The sequence below is a fragment of the Oculina patagonica genome, chromosome 4, assembly GCF_052425735.1.
Source record: "Oculina patagonica isolate OP01 chromosome 4, crgOcupat, whole genome shotgun sequence".
Taxonomy (NCBI): Eukaryota; Metazoa; Cnidaria; class Anthozoa; order Scleractinia; family Oculinidae; genus Oculina; species Oculina patagonica.
The window spans coordinates 1,971,594-1,985,048 of NC_135761.1; the positions used below are offsets into that span (position 1 = coordinate 1,971,594).

The 13,455-nt window shown below is 36.6% G+C and overlaps 1 protein-coding gene across 1 annotated transcript; it reads right to left on the reverse strand.

The window, feature by feature from the left end:
- Positions 1-706: 706 nt before the first annotated feature.
- LOC144649100 (uncharacterized) lies at positions 707-11,869 on the reverse strand. Its single transcript, XM_078508566.1, has 5 exons — positions 11,619-11,869; positions 8,565-8,738; positions 2,715-2,904; positions 1,694-1,818; positions 707-1,249 (listed from the first exon to the last, which is right to left on the reverse strand). Exons 3-5 carry the CDS (start codon positions 2,791-2,793, stop codon positions 1,046-1,048), a joined length of 408 nt encoding a protein of 135 aa, XP_078364692.1. The 5' UTR covers positions 2,794-2,904; positions 8,565-8,738; positions 11,619-11,869; the 3' UTR covers positions 707-1,045.
- Positions 11,870-13,455: the final 1,586 nt, after the last annotated feature.

Consider the following 13,455-nt stretch of genomic DNA (forward strand, 5'->3'; position numbering starts at 1 on the left):
CCTACATCGCGCAGATGTTAATGTTGTGACCTAAATCTTAATTCTCCGAAGACAAGTCGTGCGAAATGCACAAGAAAAGTAAGGTGTATCGTGAAGTTGGTTTTGGTTACAGTGACACGAAGTTGTTATAGTAATTAATAATTGTCGGCTGGGTGATACTCTTAAAGTTGATAAACAAACAGATAATAACTTCAGTTGAAAGAACAAGTACCAGTCGATGACGAGATCCTGTCTGACTGAGTTCACAGTATCGCGTTTCACAGTATCCCTCCCCGAAGTTGCTGAGCAACACGACATATCTTTATTACGTCATGCTGGTTGATGTGTTAATTGTTCGCGCCTGTTTGTTTTTTGTTTTGTTTTTTTGCTTGTTTTGCTTTTTGTGCCAGAAATATTACAGAGCTCTTCCTTGTTAATATATCAGTAGGTGTTCATTAGCTGAACGTTTAAGGATCTTTACGTTAAACTTAATTAAAAAGAGGTTTATATGTAGTAGTCCTTCTCCGCTTAAAAACTGACTGTATAATTTAAGGTAGTTAAAACAGAAAGCAAGTGTTTTAATTGTTTTAGCATGACCCAGTAGCTGAGCTGTTAGTCATATAGATTGATAAAATCCTTTATTTACTGTTTCAAATTTGACTAATAATTTTTCGCATTCATGCACGAACATGCATCGATCGGAAGAAGTGCCCGTATAACCAATCAGATTGCGAGATTGCCGATAGTCATCCACTGGGATTTGCTAATAATAAATGTAGACTACACCAAACCCGAAGTGCTCTCATGTTAGCGTGAAGTGGGGAGTAGTCCATTTGTTGGTATCTCTATCCGTAATTTATTTCTACCTAAAACTTTTATCCCGTTTTATAAATATTCAACTATGATCTCCTTTAAATAAGATGTTTTGATAATTGTTATTTTAGGAGTATTCCAATGGATAAATATATAGTTAATAAATATAGAACCAGTTGTTGTAGATGTTAAAATGTCTGTTTTCAAAGACGTCAGGAATCTTTTATTTAATACTTTAGTGCCATTGTAGTCATCATCTAGAACAAGACAGAAGAAACCAAGCCCGTCGATCCCTTCGCGACCCCGCGTCGAGCGTAAGACCTCCTTGAAGCGTCGTCGTGATGTAGTCTATCGCTGGTAGAGCTGATTTGAATGCCACGCACGTTGTCACGCTGCACCGCACATCACGCAAGGAGAAACGGTGACTGTCTGTCATAGAAGATGAGTCATTTACAAACTAAAAGAAAAATAACATGGGCTATTGAGCACATTGTTTTGAGTGCAGTGCATGCGAAAATATACCAAAAAAGAGTGTTTTACAATTAGTTCAGCGGCAAGCTATTTACACGTTAAATCCGTTTTGGACACTCTCAAGGTAACGTCTGCAATGGAACTTTGGCAACAAACGGCCACGTGGTACAAAATCTATCATGCTGTATAGCAATTGAAAGAGGACGCAAAAGCCTCCATAACTAAGTGACCTCATCCAGTCAAGATTGAATTTCTTTGTTTTATATGTACGTAGCCTAGCATCCAGCATCGTGGATGTTGAACCACGTGACCATTTGTGCATATTACAGAACACCCATTTTGTTTTTATCTATCAGCTTTGTTAAGCCAGGTGTCATGAGCTAAAGCTTGCTTTAATAATACCAGTTAGAGCTCATCGATCCGGTCTTACCTCTAACGCTATTTGACTTGACTTGATGGCCAGTGTGTAACTTTGATTATGTTTCCAATGTAACGTGGTTACTAGTGTGGGAGGTGAAGATCCAATTTGACGCACGCAATGTTTCAAGACAAAACCTGTAAAAGATACATGTACGGTGTGAATAATGCAGTCACATTTAGGTTTCCTCGTAACTGCTGTAAAACTAAGTCCAAAATACGCATAATTGATATGTCAAAGTTTTGCGGTCTTGAAGATTAGCCCTGTACGTGAAAACCAAGGACGTCAAGACCATCGAACGAATCGCACAAATGCTAAGGCCATGTTATACGAGGCATTTTGCCTTGCAACTTGCAACGCAAAAGACTTGCACTTCTAGTTAAAACCTACAATGCAACAAAATAAAGCGTTGCAAGTTGCAATGACAGAAGAACTATCCTCTACTTTTCGCAATTCGTATGAATTGTCAATCGCAACTTTCGGCACAATTTTATTAAAACAAGCACATCAGAACGCGTCCTTTTCTCGCGGGGGAATTAAAGATGTTAAAATTTCGAACGGGTTCGTTGCAAGTTGCGAATACAAATTGCAAACGCAACCTGCAACGTAGGTTGCAACCTGGTTGCCTTTGCAACCTGCAATGTTTTTAGTCGTCATCATTGCGTTGCAATTTGCAAAAACATTGTCTCGAGTAACATGGCCTTTATTGAGGCGACACAGTCTATGTAACTTGATCCTCGCGTAACCTGCAAAAACTAAACTAAATAAAACAGAACTAAAAAATAAACTCAGAAAGTTAGTTGCAAATGCTTGAGCTGGTACTGTAGCTCCGCTTGGATTAGCATTTGTCAAAAAAAATAATAAAAAAAATGAGACTTTTAGAATAGAATGGTTCAAGATTGACTCTTGGGATTAGTAACTTCGGATTGGCTTCTCACCCTATTTGAGAGGTTAATGATTCATCCTTAGTATCTTGGTTTTAATTTCACGACAACTTTTAGAGGAACACGTGGATACCTATGAGAGAACGTACCAGTATATTTTGACTGACTTGTTTGTCCAGTAACCGATACTCCAGTTGGAATTCCATTGCTATCCACGTCAACTCTCATTAGAGACTTGGAGCTCGTGTTGGCTTGTGTCTGTAACAGGTATGAGCGAATGGTACATTTCACCTCGTTGCAGGGATGCACGCCTGGAAAGTAGACGGCCACCAAAACTGCCTAAAAAGATAAAAATAATAAAGAAGGAGTTTTAACTATCTTAAGAAGTTTTTAAAGCATGTCTTTTATATTACGCCCTTATCATTCTCGTCCCCAGAGCCCACGATCTTTCTGGTCTGCGCCAGGGATCAGAAGGATCGTGGGCTCTGGATACGACAGTGCGCCCAAATTCATGAGTCTAATAGTTGCACATGCTCTGAACGGTGTTCTGTTTTCCGGTGTGCTTGCTTCTGCTAGTCAACGCCATAAAAATAAAAAAGGATGTCTGGATACAGTAATAGTAAATGTATAGATCAGACTACAAAATTAGACCACAAGTACAGAAAGATTAACAAACATCAAAAGGAAACAACAATAGTTAGTTCTTGACTGAGGTGGATTTGGTTTGCGCTGACTGTAACGTGACACTGCGTATATGCTGAGTGGGGTACTGCTCAGTACAGTCACTCTCCGTTACTACATTCCTGTTTAAATAGTTGATATAAAACTCCAACATTGCAATGATGGGCCAAAATTAAAGCCCGTGTTAGTCTTTGAATGACGAGAAAGAATACTTCAACTCATTGCAAATATCATACGTAGAACATGTAAAAAATAAAAATAAACATTTGTGACTGTAAGCTGTTTTCGGTTGCAATTTGGTAGAAATAAACCTATTCCTTAAATGTCTATTTAGTTAATAAACCTCATATGGAATTCTCAGAGTACTCATTTAAAGTTGTAAGAACTTGAATGAGCGCTTAATGTAAAGGTGTTCTATGTTCCGCATGATTGCAAAGTCGAAAAACACAGTTTTATTGTCAAATAATAAAAGGTGCGTTTATTTATCTATTATTTATCCGAGACTCTAAATATATTCCATTTAAATATTTCCTGTTATAGTGACGTAACTATAAAATTCAGTCTTTAGTTCGCTCTTAGAAAAGTCAGTTAGAATGGTTGCATCCAATCGGATGTCGATAAGTAAAACGTTTTTTTATGGGCACCCTTCCGTCCTTTTGCGACCGGATGAATATTCAAAATTGTTATCTTTAAATAGGGCTTTTAATCTGTTTAGTTTTAATTGCTGGCCATTATGACTTGGAATCCATGCGTGAAGCTTCCATCGTGTTACGAATGAAGCTTGACAGTAATAACCTGTTGAATCGTGCAATGCAATATGCATGGCCACGACGGCGGCTAAATTGTAAATTTCTCTAATACTGTGCTCATAAATTGACAGTTCAATTAAGAACGAAAAAAAACTTCCGCAAAGTCCGTCCGCCAACGCAGTGCAAAATGTGCTGATTAACGAAGCATTACTTGTGTACGATAAACTGTGAAATTAAGTAAATTGACAGACGGAAGGGCGGCCAAGCAAAATAACGATAAAGTTTGTCTGGCTTTTGTGCTCGTGCACGAAAAGGGTTTCTAGAAGGTTTAAAGAATGCGACTTTGAAAGAGAAGCCGACAAGAATCGATAACATTTGCAGATTTATATAAGATTAGAAACAGAAAATATGGCATATGTCTGAGTTATTTGTGCATTCAAAGAGTTCATTAAACCTCAATAAAACTAATTTGCATCAGTGCCGGCTGCCGGCTGTACGATTTGTAACACTTCATTTAGTGATCAGGCATGATGGCTGGACTAAAGCACGTGCACATTTATTCTGGGCAAGTAAACGAAGTCTAGGATCTAGATTTGCTGTCTTGACGAAGAAGGCAAGACTTTGCAAGAGGTATTACTGATTTACTGAATACAGTCCTTCATGCAGTCGAATTATTAATTTTCCTCAGTACTCAAACTGATATATTAACTAAAGCTGAGTGGCACGTGCACTGCACTAGTTGTAATCACCCTCTTAAGTCTAAATTTAAGGGTTCATTAACAAAACTGAAACAAATTCATTTTGTGGATGATTTGTTTGTCTTTTCATACAATGTTAGCTTTTGCTAAACACGTATCATGTTAATTACTCAACTTTATTACTAAACGGTTAAAGTAGCATTCATTTACCCTGAACAGCCGGTTCCTCACGCAGATTGTAGGCTATATATATCAACTATTCTTATGCTTAAACCTTTTTCACTTAAAATTAAATTATTGGTCCCTGCGTCCAAACACCCCCCTGTCCTCCATTATGCCTGTTTATAGTCTTAGAATTATTAAAGCAGTTGTGATCCTAACTGCCGAACAACCGTGGAAACGTCTTCTGATACTCGATGTGCAGCTTTCTTTTGGGTGGTCTACTCTACGTCGACCTCCCTTGGTCAAAACGGATATATATTACTCCCTTTATTATAGAGTTTAATTGCGTTATTTACATTCAAGGGAATGCAAGTTAAAACACAAAAATGCATTATGGTTTCTCCAAGCGAAAGAGTGCGATGTTCGCCGCGGAAGCTCTCCCACGCTTAACGGAAACTCAAATCCGACTTGTCGATGCGTAAAAGAACCCGAAACAAATAAAGTTTCCGCATGGATCTGTGCGACAGGAAGTCTCTATTAAGACATATTTTTTCCCTTTCTGATATGTTAACTTATTAACCCAACAATACCTTGATTCACCCAGCAGTCTATAAAAATGGAACTTGAAACATTGCACGCAGGCCATAATAAAATAACTTATTCATTATTTCTCTTCGAAATTTCTATTAATTGTATTAATTACTACCAGTGCTTGGTAAAGATTATTATTCGAATTTGTTATTCAAACTCATGATCTAAAGGAAACGTCATTATTGTATCATTCCTCACCCAGAATTTTCTTTTTATACTCTTATTTCCTTTGGCCTCAATCGTTTAACTACCAAATTCTCACATATTACTGCTGATCGAGGGTATTATAGGTATAATGCGAACAAAAGTTCCTTGTTCGTTGTTCACTTGTTTTTATTCAGAACTTAGACATTTTGTAGCATAATTAATTGTTTCCTATAGCAGAAATCTATGCTTTTACTCTATGAGAGTAATATGAGTAACATTAACTCTTAATTAACTGAAAAAGAAAGGAGAAATACACACATACTCTACCAATAAGTTGTGAATAATTTAAAAGGAGCAAGATAAATAAAATGTGTATTCATTTGGGCAGTCAGAATGCAAGGTTGATCCCAGCACATACTCCTTCTTTTTCTAAAAATGCATATGGCTGTTTGGTTTGATAACTCATTCTAATATGGTCTAATCGATTGCAGAGAGAATGAACAGTATATATTGATCTTAATTGTGAAAACTAAAACCAAAAGATAGTTTTGGCATGGCTTAATCAATCGGTGAAAGCAATTATTTCCACGTCCTTCCAAATTATCAGTTAATTGAAACATTCTACTCCGGATAAACTTTTTTTGTCCAAGTGAGTCCAAAAAAATCTTTACTGAGAAAGGGTATATTGACTGTCGAGAAGAAATTCAACCTGATTAATGACCAGTCACGTGTTCAAGATTTGCTAGAAGAAAAGATTAAAAGTCTTATTTGTTTATGTGGTTACTTGTTCTGCTTGTTTAATCAAGTGGCAATTTTCAGCTTTAAAATTGAAGAAATACTCTGCAACTGACAGAATGATTTCCTGTCAGTAAACCTCGACGTGCAATACACAAATGTTACGAAAATAATGCATTATTAGAGTGTCTAATGCACTTATAAAATATAAGCAAGTGTGCAGGCATGCTACTAAAATTCATTTTAAATAAACATGACATCCTTAATAATCTCAATCGGCAGGGAGTTAAATAATAGACATGACACTTTGATGAACTGATTGCAGAGACTCGATTTGTTAATTAAACTGATTTAATTGGGGTATTTGGTATTTGTTAGTTACCATCTAGACTGGTATTTAAACCATTTTGGATCATCATATTATTAGATATTAAAAAAGACCATCTTGTGAACTATGCTATAAGGCGTGAGACCCTTATGGCACATAGTAGAAAAGCGAGCAATACTTACAATTAAAACTACCAAAGATTGAATAACTGAATTGAAAAGTATGCACATACGGTAAACTTTCAAGTCTGCATGAATTATGAATACATGCTACTTGGCATTACATTATTAGTACACCCCTTCATCTCACCACCAGCCTTACTTAGTTACTGGGCACAATCCGTTTAATGGCAAATTTTTAGTTTAATAGAAGCTAAGCTTCAAAATACCCAATATTATATACTGTTTTAATATACCGAATTAACCCAGTCGAGTTTGTATTGATAGAAGACGTGTATTAATTCCTATAATTCTGAACTTGTTGACTTAACATGATTTTTCAGTGCATGCTCATTAATGCATTATACACGTGGGGCATAGCCATGTGACTAGCAACCCAACGACTATATACACTGAATCACTTCATTTATGACTTATTGTCTTCGTTGATACAGTGTACATGTGAAGATTAAACTTTCCAAAACACATTTTTTATCTTGTTATTTGTTCAAAATTTAACCCACAATTACACTTCATATATATGCACTGCATGTTCTTCGCATGTGTTGCAAACAATATTCTCAATAGGTAAAACCCAATAAAATTGTCTATTTAAACAGATAATAGCAATAATATAAATAACCAATGCTTAAAAAAAGTTCATGCATGGTACCTAATCGGTGTACCATGTGAGCATCCAAGGTCGACCTTTTTCATGAAGAGAGTAAATGAAATGTATTGTATAGCATTACAATATTGCGTGATGGGCTTCATGCAGTTAGAGTAAACGTCAGGCATGCAACTTTACCAGATTACACCTAGATAGAAAATCGAGGTTGTGCATGGAGATAGGCCTGTATTGATCTACTGATATGAAATGTTTCACATAAGTGGCAAAAATATTAAATATGTACAATTGAGGCTTACCAAGTGAAAGAAATAAAAAGGGTTATAATAAACTTAAAAGGAGGTTTTGCCATTTGAGTTTAACTATTAATAGTTCAACTAAAGTTGCGACATCTTGATAATAAAGCTGCACAATCTCATATATCTACTTTCAACGAGCGAACTAATTTGTTTGTCCAAGATTATGCAAAGCTCATTTTAAACCAAATTCTCGAAGCTGTCGACTGTATCACATATTTATACTTGCGAATTAGCCCTCTTAATTTTTAACTGGAGGGAATAATTTTGAGTAACCGTTTACTTCTAGATTACATATAATTTTTATCTTACTACAGAAACTGTAACAAAAGATATGAGATGCCCAAGTGTACCGCATGTGATATAAGTTACCACAAAGTAAAACATTATCTACTCTGCAAAATGCAAAAAGACATTCCATACTTACCACAAGTGCTTTAAGCATGATGTGTACTTGTTTTTGATAAACAAAACTTGTTCTAACACTCCAACAGGTGCTTCTGGTACATATAAACACGAGGGGTTTTCGCTGCTAGCAGGAAACATTCCGACCGGTATCTTCGCGTTGTCCATGGTTAAATGTTTCAAGTTACGCAACGGCGCTTACATGTACAATAAAAAGAAAGTTGTGAAATACATTTTGTTGAAATGACAGGCTTAACCACTTACACTATTTGTAATTACTTTCTCAAGTTGCATTAACTATGTTGAAGGCAGCCATTCTAATAGCAGAGATATGTTCGTGACACTCGCGAAAAGATGCACAAAAACAATTTGGTTGAATAAAAAATAATAACAGGATAAAACGCAATAATGAATACATTACATTTTGTGATTGGGACTGCAAACGACCAACGCCTCTTCCGCGTGGGCGAAATTTCCCTCTTTACGGCAACGACGACCTCCTTTCACAAGGACAGCACAATGACTTAAATTTCTTTGTTTTGTCACGGTTTTGCTGATGTGCCATGCACAACAAATCAGAATGACGGTTAAGGCTCTGCACAGGAATAAATATCAGAAGAACATTTAATTAAAAAAAAAAAAAATTAAACTACATATGGAAAGGAATCCAAAATTTCTATAAACATTTTAACAGCAGGTGACGTCCCATCGATGGGGTTATTATAATTATTTTTTATCCATCTAATTATTAAACACATAACCTCAGCATGGTGGCATGACTTGCAAACAAAGAAGAAGGAACTGAATTTTAAATGCTTACTATAAGGTTTTCAAATAAGGTCAATTTTTAACTCTATTTTAAATTTTGAAAAATATGTGGTTTGTAATCCGAAATTTTGGACCAGTCTTATGGTTTGGAACTCGAAGTTCATATATCAATTCTAGAACAAGTGATGCCCCATCGATGGAGATCTATTTATATAATGCTACAATTTTTTTAGTAAAATGCCTTATTATGAATGATTTATCTAATCATTAGAACACATAACCTCAGCATGAAGGCATGACTTGCAAACAAAAAATACGGAGTCTAATGTTCACTGTAAAATTTTTGAATAATTATAAACAATTTATAACGTTGATAGGGTTGAATATGTTGTATTGACTGCAGATTCTACGATCAAATTAACCCTGAGAGGACCAGTCAAGATAACTGACAGACTGGGCCTGTTTTACTGGTGTATACGAGTGATCACTGTGAAAAATTGCCCAACAACATTCTATATGCATGCATCATGACCTATATAGAGCTGTCAATTCGTTTTAATCTTTGAATAAGAGGAGGCTACCTAATTTTTAACTGCTTACGAATTATGTCCTATTCCACTGATTATTTTTTCACAACTAAAGAGTTTAAAAATGTACTACGTGTTGTCAGTTTTAGAATTTAGGAGTTAGAAAGCGCTGTCTTGTTTATTATAACAATTCCGCCTAAAATGTGCTGACAGTAAAAAAATGCCCTTATACGGTTTGCATGATCGATGATTTTTAAGTTACCTTGTATTTCAACTGAATCATCATCAGGGATCCAGACAGGACTGCCGTTTCATGAAATGGAGGCTTCTCTCTTGGTTTGTGACAAATTGCTTGATTTGCAAGTCGCCATTTGAAGACTCGAAACCGACTTGTCCTGTCTAGTCTCTTCGTACGATTCGAAATGTATGACTGAAAGAGACTATAGCGACAAATAGAATGATCCAAGTAGACCAAGTACACACAAGACATTCAAGCTCACTGGAAAAGCTGTAACTGATGGCTAGAAACTTCGTTTTTATTGCTGGAAAGGTACGTCAAAATAGATTAATTGCAAACAGTGCAGCCCATATCTCAAAAGGTAATTAATATTTTCAAGGGTTGATTAGTGATTTGATCGTTATTACAAACTGAGTTATCTAAAAAGACTGGCTACAAAGTGCACCAGTTTTTAAAAGGGCTTCAAGTGCAAGAGGTAGTAAAGCATATTGTTTAAAAAAGGTTTGTTGTTATAAACAACTCAAAAGGAACTTGGTTATTTCACAGATGAACCATCTATGGGGAAGTCAGAAATCTGAGTGAAATTAGCAAAGCAAAATGAGAATCAAGCTATCAGTGAAATTACGAGAAGTATGGAGCGTATATAGCATTAAACCAGGAAAACATATCAGACATATCATGCGAAAGGTAAAGTATATACAAAACCCTGTTGTTGCAAACTGTGTACATAATTGTGTGATACATGGAGCACGGCAATCATATTGCAACATAATGGTCATAAAAATTGCCAGTGTCTTTGTTATATCAACCATACCAAGAATAAAATGAAAAATTCTAATAATAAATGTGTATTTGTCTATAAAATATCCACTAAACAGTCGGTGCAGTTGTGCTTAATATTGTTCGGGTCTTCACAAAATGTACAACCTTCATTTGTTGGTCGCAGTGTATGATAATCAAACAATTCCAACAACTGATAAAATGGGACAACCTATACATGAAAATCAAACATTCTTTTCACGAGGAGTTGCCTTCCTTTCCTCAGATCCTATGCCGACCGATAAACTTGTCGATTTTGCATGATATCAACGCCGAACCGAGTCGTGGCGCGCCGCGTCACCGCTCGCGTTTCGATCAGTTCTTCACACTTTTTTTTAACATGTAGGAAGAGCGCCTTCTTCTACCGGCCTATAGAAACGTTAGGATGATGAAAATGATTGCTCGAAGTCTAACATTCTATACATAAAAAAACAGTACACGTCACTGTTACAAAAGAAGCTCAGCCTCTTGGCCAAAATGCCGCAATCGTTTTAATTTTACCAAGAAAACCGAAGAAATTAAACCTTGCAAAGATTAAACAGTAGTAACCAATAAGGCTGTATACGCTTTCCTATAGCTGCTAGTTCATTCAAAAAATTGACATTGATGGGGAAAGAACAAGAGATAAAAGCATCTATGTACGTATGACACTTTTGTAGACACTGAAGGCGCTATCAGCATGTGTGACTACACTTTTTATCGATCATACCCGCTTAGAACCTTTATGCACAACTAGCCATTCAGGTCACAGCGACTTTTTCACTTAAATACAGACTTCTTCTTAATTTAGTTTAATGTTCAAATAGCTTGCTCATTCAAATGCACCGCTTGGCAGCATTTATTATTGATAAATGTTAGCGGTACATAAACTTTGACTAAGACTCCGAATGTATGAAAACTTCGGCACAGTATAAACAAGGCGGCTTTGGCATGCGGTTAAGCTTCGTAAATGATGAGCTTTGTTTGTGGGGGACCACAAGTGTGCCGGACAACCCAGTCTAAAAAAACATGAATGACATCGTTAACAGATTTTGGGTAACCACAAGCACAACCGAGAGATCTAAGCGACAAAACTAATAACTCTAGGAAATCGTGCAAAATTATTAAATCAAATGGTACTCACCATTACAAAATTCTTTTCTCAAAGTCCTCTTCTATGGGGTCGAATTATATTGATTGTTTGTTCTTTCATAGACAGAACATAAGGCAGAGCAGCCCCGGCCAGGGGAGTTGAACGGCTCTCTTTTTTTACCCGTTTGGTATGCTTGGGCAATGCGCTAGAGGGCGACCACTGACAAAGAACTGTTTTGTTACAGCCAAACCATTGTTGAATTAATCAAGTATGGCTAATCCAGTCTTGACTACCTGAGTTGTATTTAGGCCATGAAATAACCAAGAATCGGTGAATTTCAGAACAATAATAAGTCAAGTATTTTATAATGAAACAGTGTCGAGTTGAGTAATTTACCGTCTAAATTTAGATCAGATTTTTTGCCAGATAACCGCAAATATGGTGCAGTCATCGGTGAACTCACATCCGTTATTTAATCAGTTTAAAACAGATTGTTCCGGTGAACAAATTCCCCCAAAAAAATCATTTTGGTGGCCCAACACAAGACTCCAGAGACCAAATTTGGATTATGCCAGATTAAGCTTGATAACCCCGGGGCTGGGTACGACTTCAAATAATCGAACATCTCTACGAACGTCTTTAACCATGTGTAGTTGGTTCCTAGACTTGACAAGACGTAGAAACTTTTTCTTTTGAGTGCAAGAACAAGTTAAAAGATAAAACAAATCTTTTGAGCTTCCGAGATTGTTCATTTTTTAAAATTCCGGGAGTCGGCACACATTTTGGTAGCGAGGTGCTTCAAATGCAAGAATGTGGTTCAAGAAGGGGAGCTGAAATTTCTTATTTGTTGTAGATAAGCCGACTCAATGCACATGAAATTAAAATAAGGATGAGCATCGATCGATAAAGCACTTTCTATCTCTCTGTTTTTTTACCAATTCCGATGAGATGTTACCGCATACCGATCTCTCGTTAACATGTCTCTTGTAATTCGCTTGTTAAGTTGACACTTCACTTCTGTCAGCGGCTTTTCTCGATATTTAAAGAAGTAATACTTGATTCTTTCCTGTTTAAAATATGGGGCTTCCGGCTTCTTGGAATTACACAGCTTTCTTATTCAAACGCTTCCTTTGCGTCTTTTAACACATTTGCACGTACGCTAGTGTTATCACTATAGGGACATTTCACTCACTGACTGTTTTGACTAGCCCACATTGAGTTATGACTCTATCAACGTGCCCACTGAATCTTAACGGTGACTCGGTGGATACTTAATATTATATATTATTATACACTATTTCAGACTAGACCAACTTCACAAAACGGCAAAACTGACCAATCAGCTTTAATTAACGAACCAGACTTATATATAACACTATCGACTGACAACAACTTTTCACTTGACTCTGAAGATGACCTTCGCTGAAGTTAATGAAACGTCAGTCACCAACAACGGTTCTTTTCAGAACTACTCTCACGTGGACGATCACCCTATACGAAGAGATGACAAAATCAATCTTAAAAAAGTTTCTTTCAAGAATTATGCCTAATTGCTTATCAGAGTGCACAACCCTACCCTATCTGTACCACAATAATTGTCAAAATCTAAACGGATTTTAGACTAAAACGGCTTGAAAACCATGCCCTTGGTCTCTCATGAATGTTCTCACATGAATGGTTCCCTACCCTTCGAGAGAACAATATTAATAACAATAACAATAACAATACCCTTAGCCCCCAAAACAATATCAATTTCTACACTGGACGACCAGTAGAATCATAAGCTTCCGAGAGCTTCTACACTTCTGGCACATACCTATCTTGCTTGTCTAAGCGCGTATCCCATCCCCTCCCACCCCACCCCCACCCCACCTCGCTCCCCAGGATC

What these genes read in the sequence shown, in the direction of transcription:
- LOC144649100 (XM_078508566.1), bottom strand. Translation starts at nt 2,793, where the DNA reads ATGAGAGTTGACGTGGATAGCAATGGAATTCCAACTGGAGTATCGGTT. An exon ending in AAGTCAGTCAAAATATACTG is followed by an intron (nt 1,819 to 2,714) that starts GTACGTTCTCTC and finishes TATCTTTTACAG; the next exon opens with GTTTTGTCTTGAAACATTGC. An exon ending in CAAGTCAAATAGCGTTAGAG is followed by an intron (nt 1,250 to 1,693) that starts GTAAGACCGGAT and finishes TTTTTCTTTTAG; the next exon opens with TTTGTAAATGACTCATCTTC.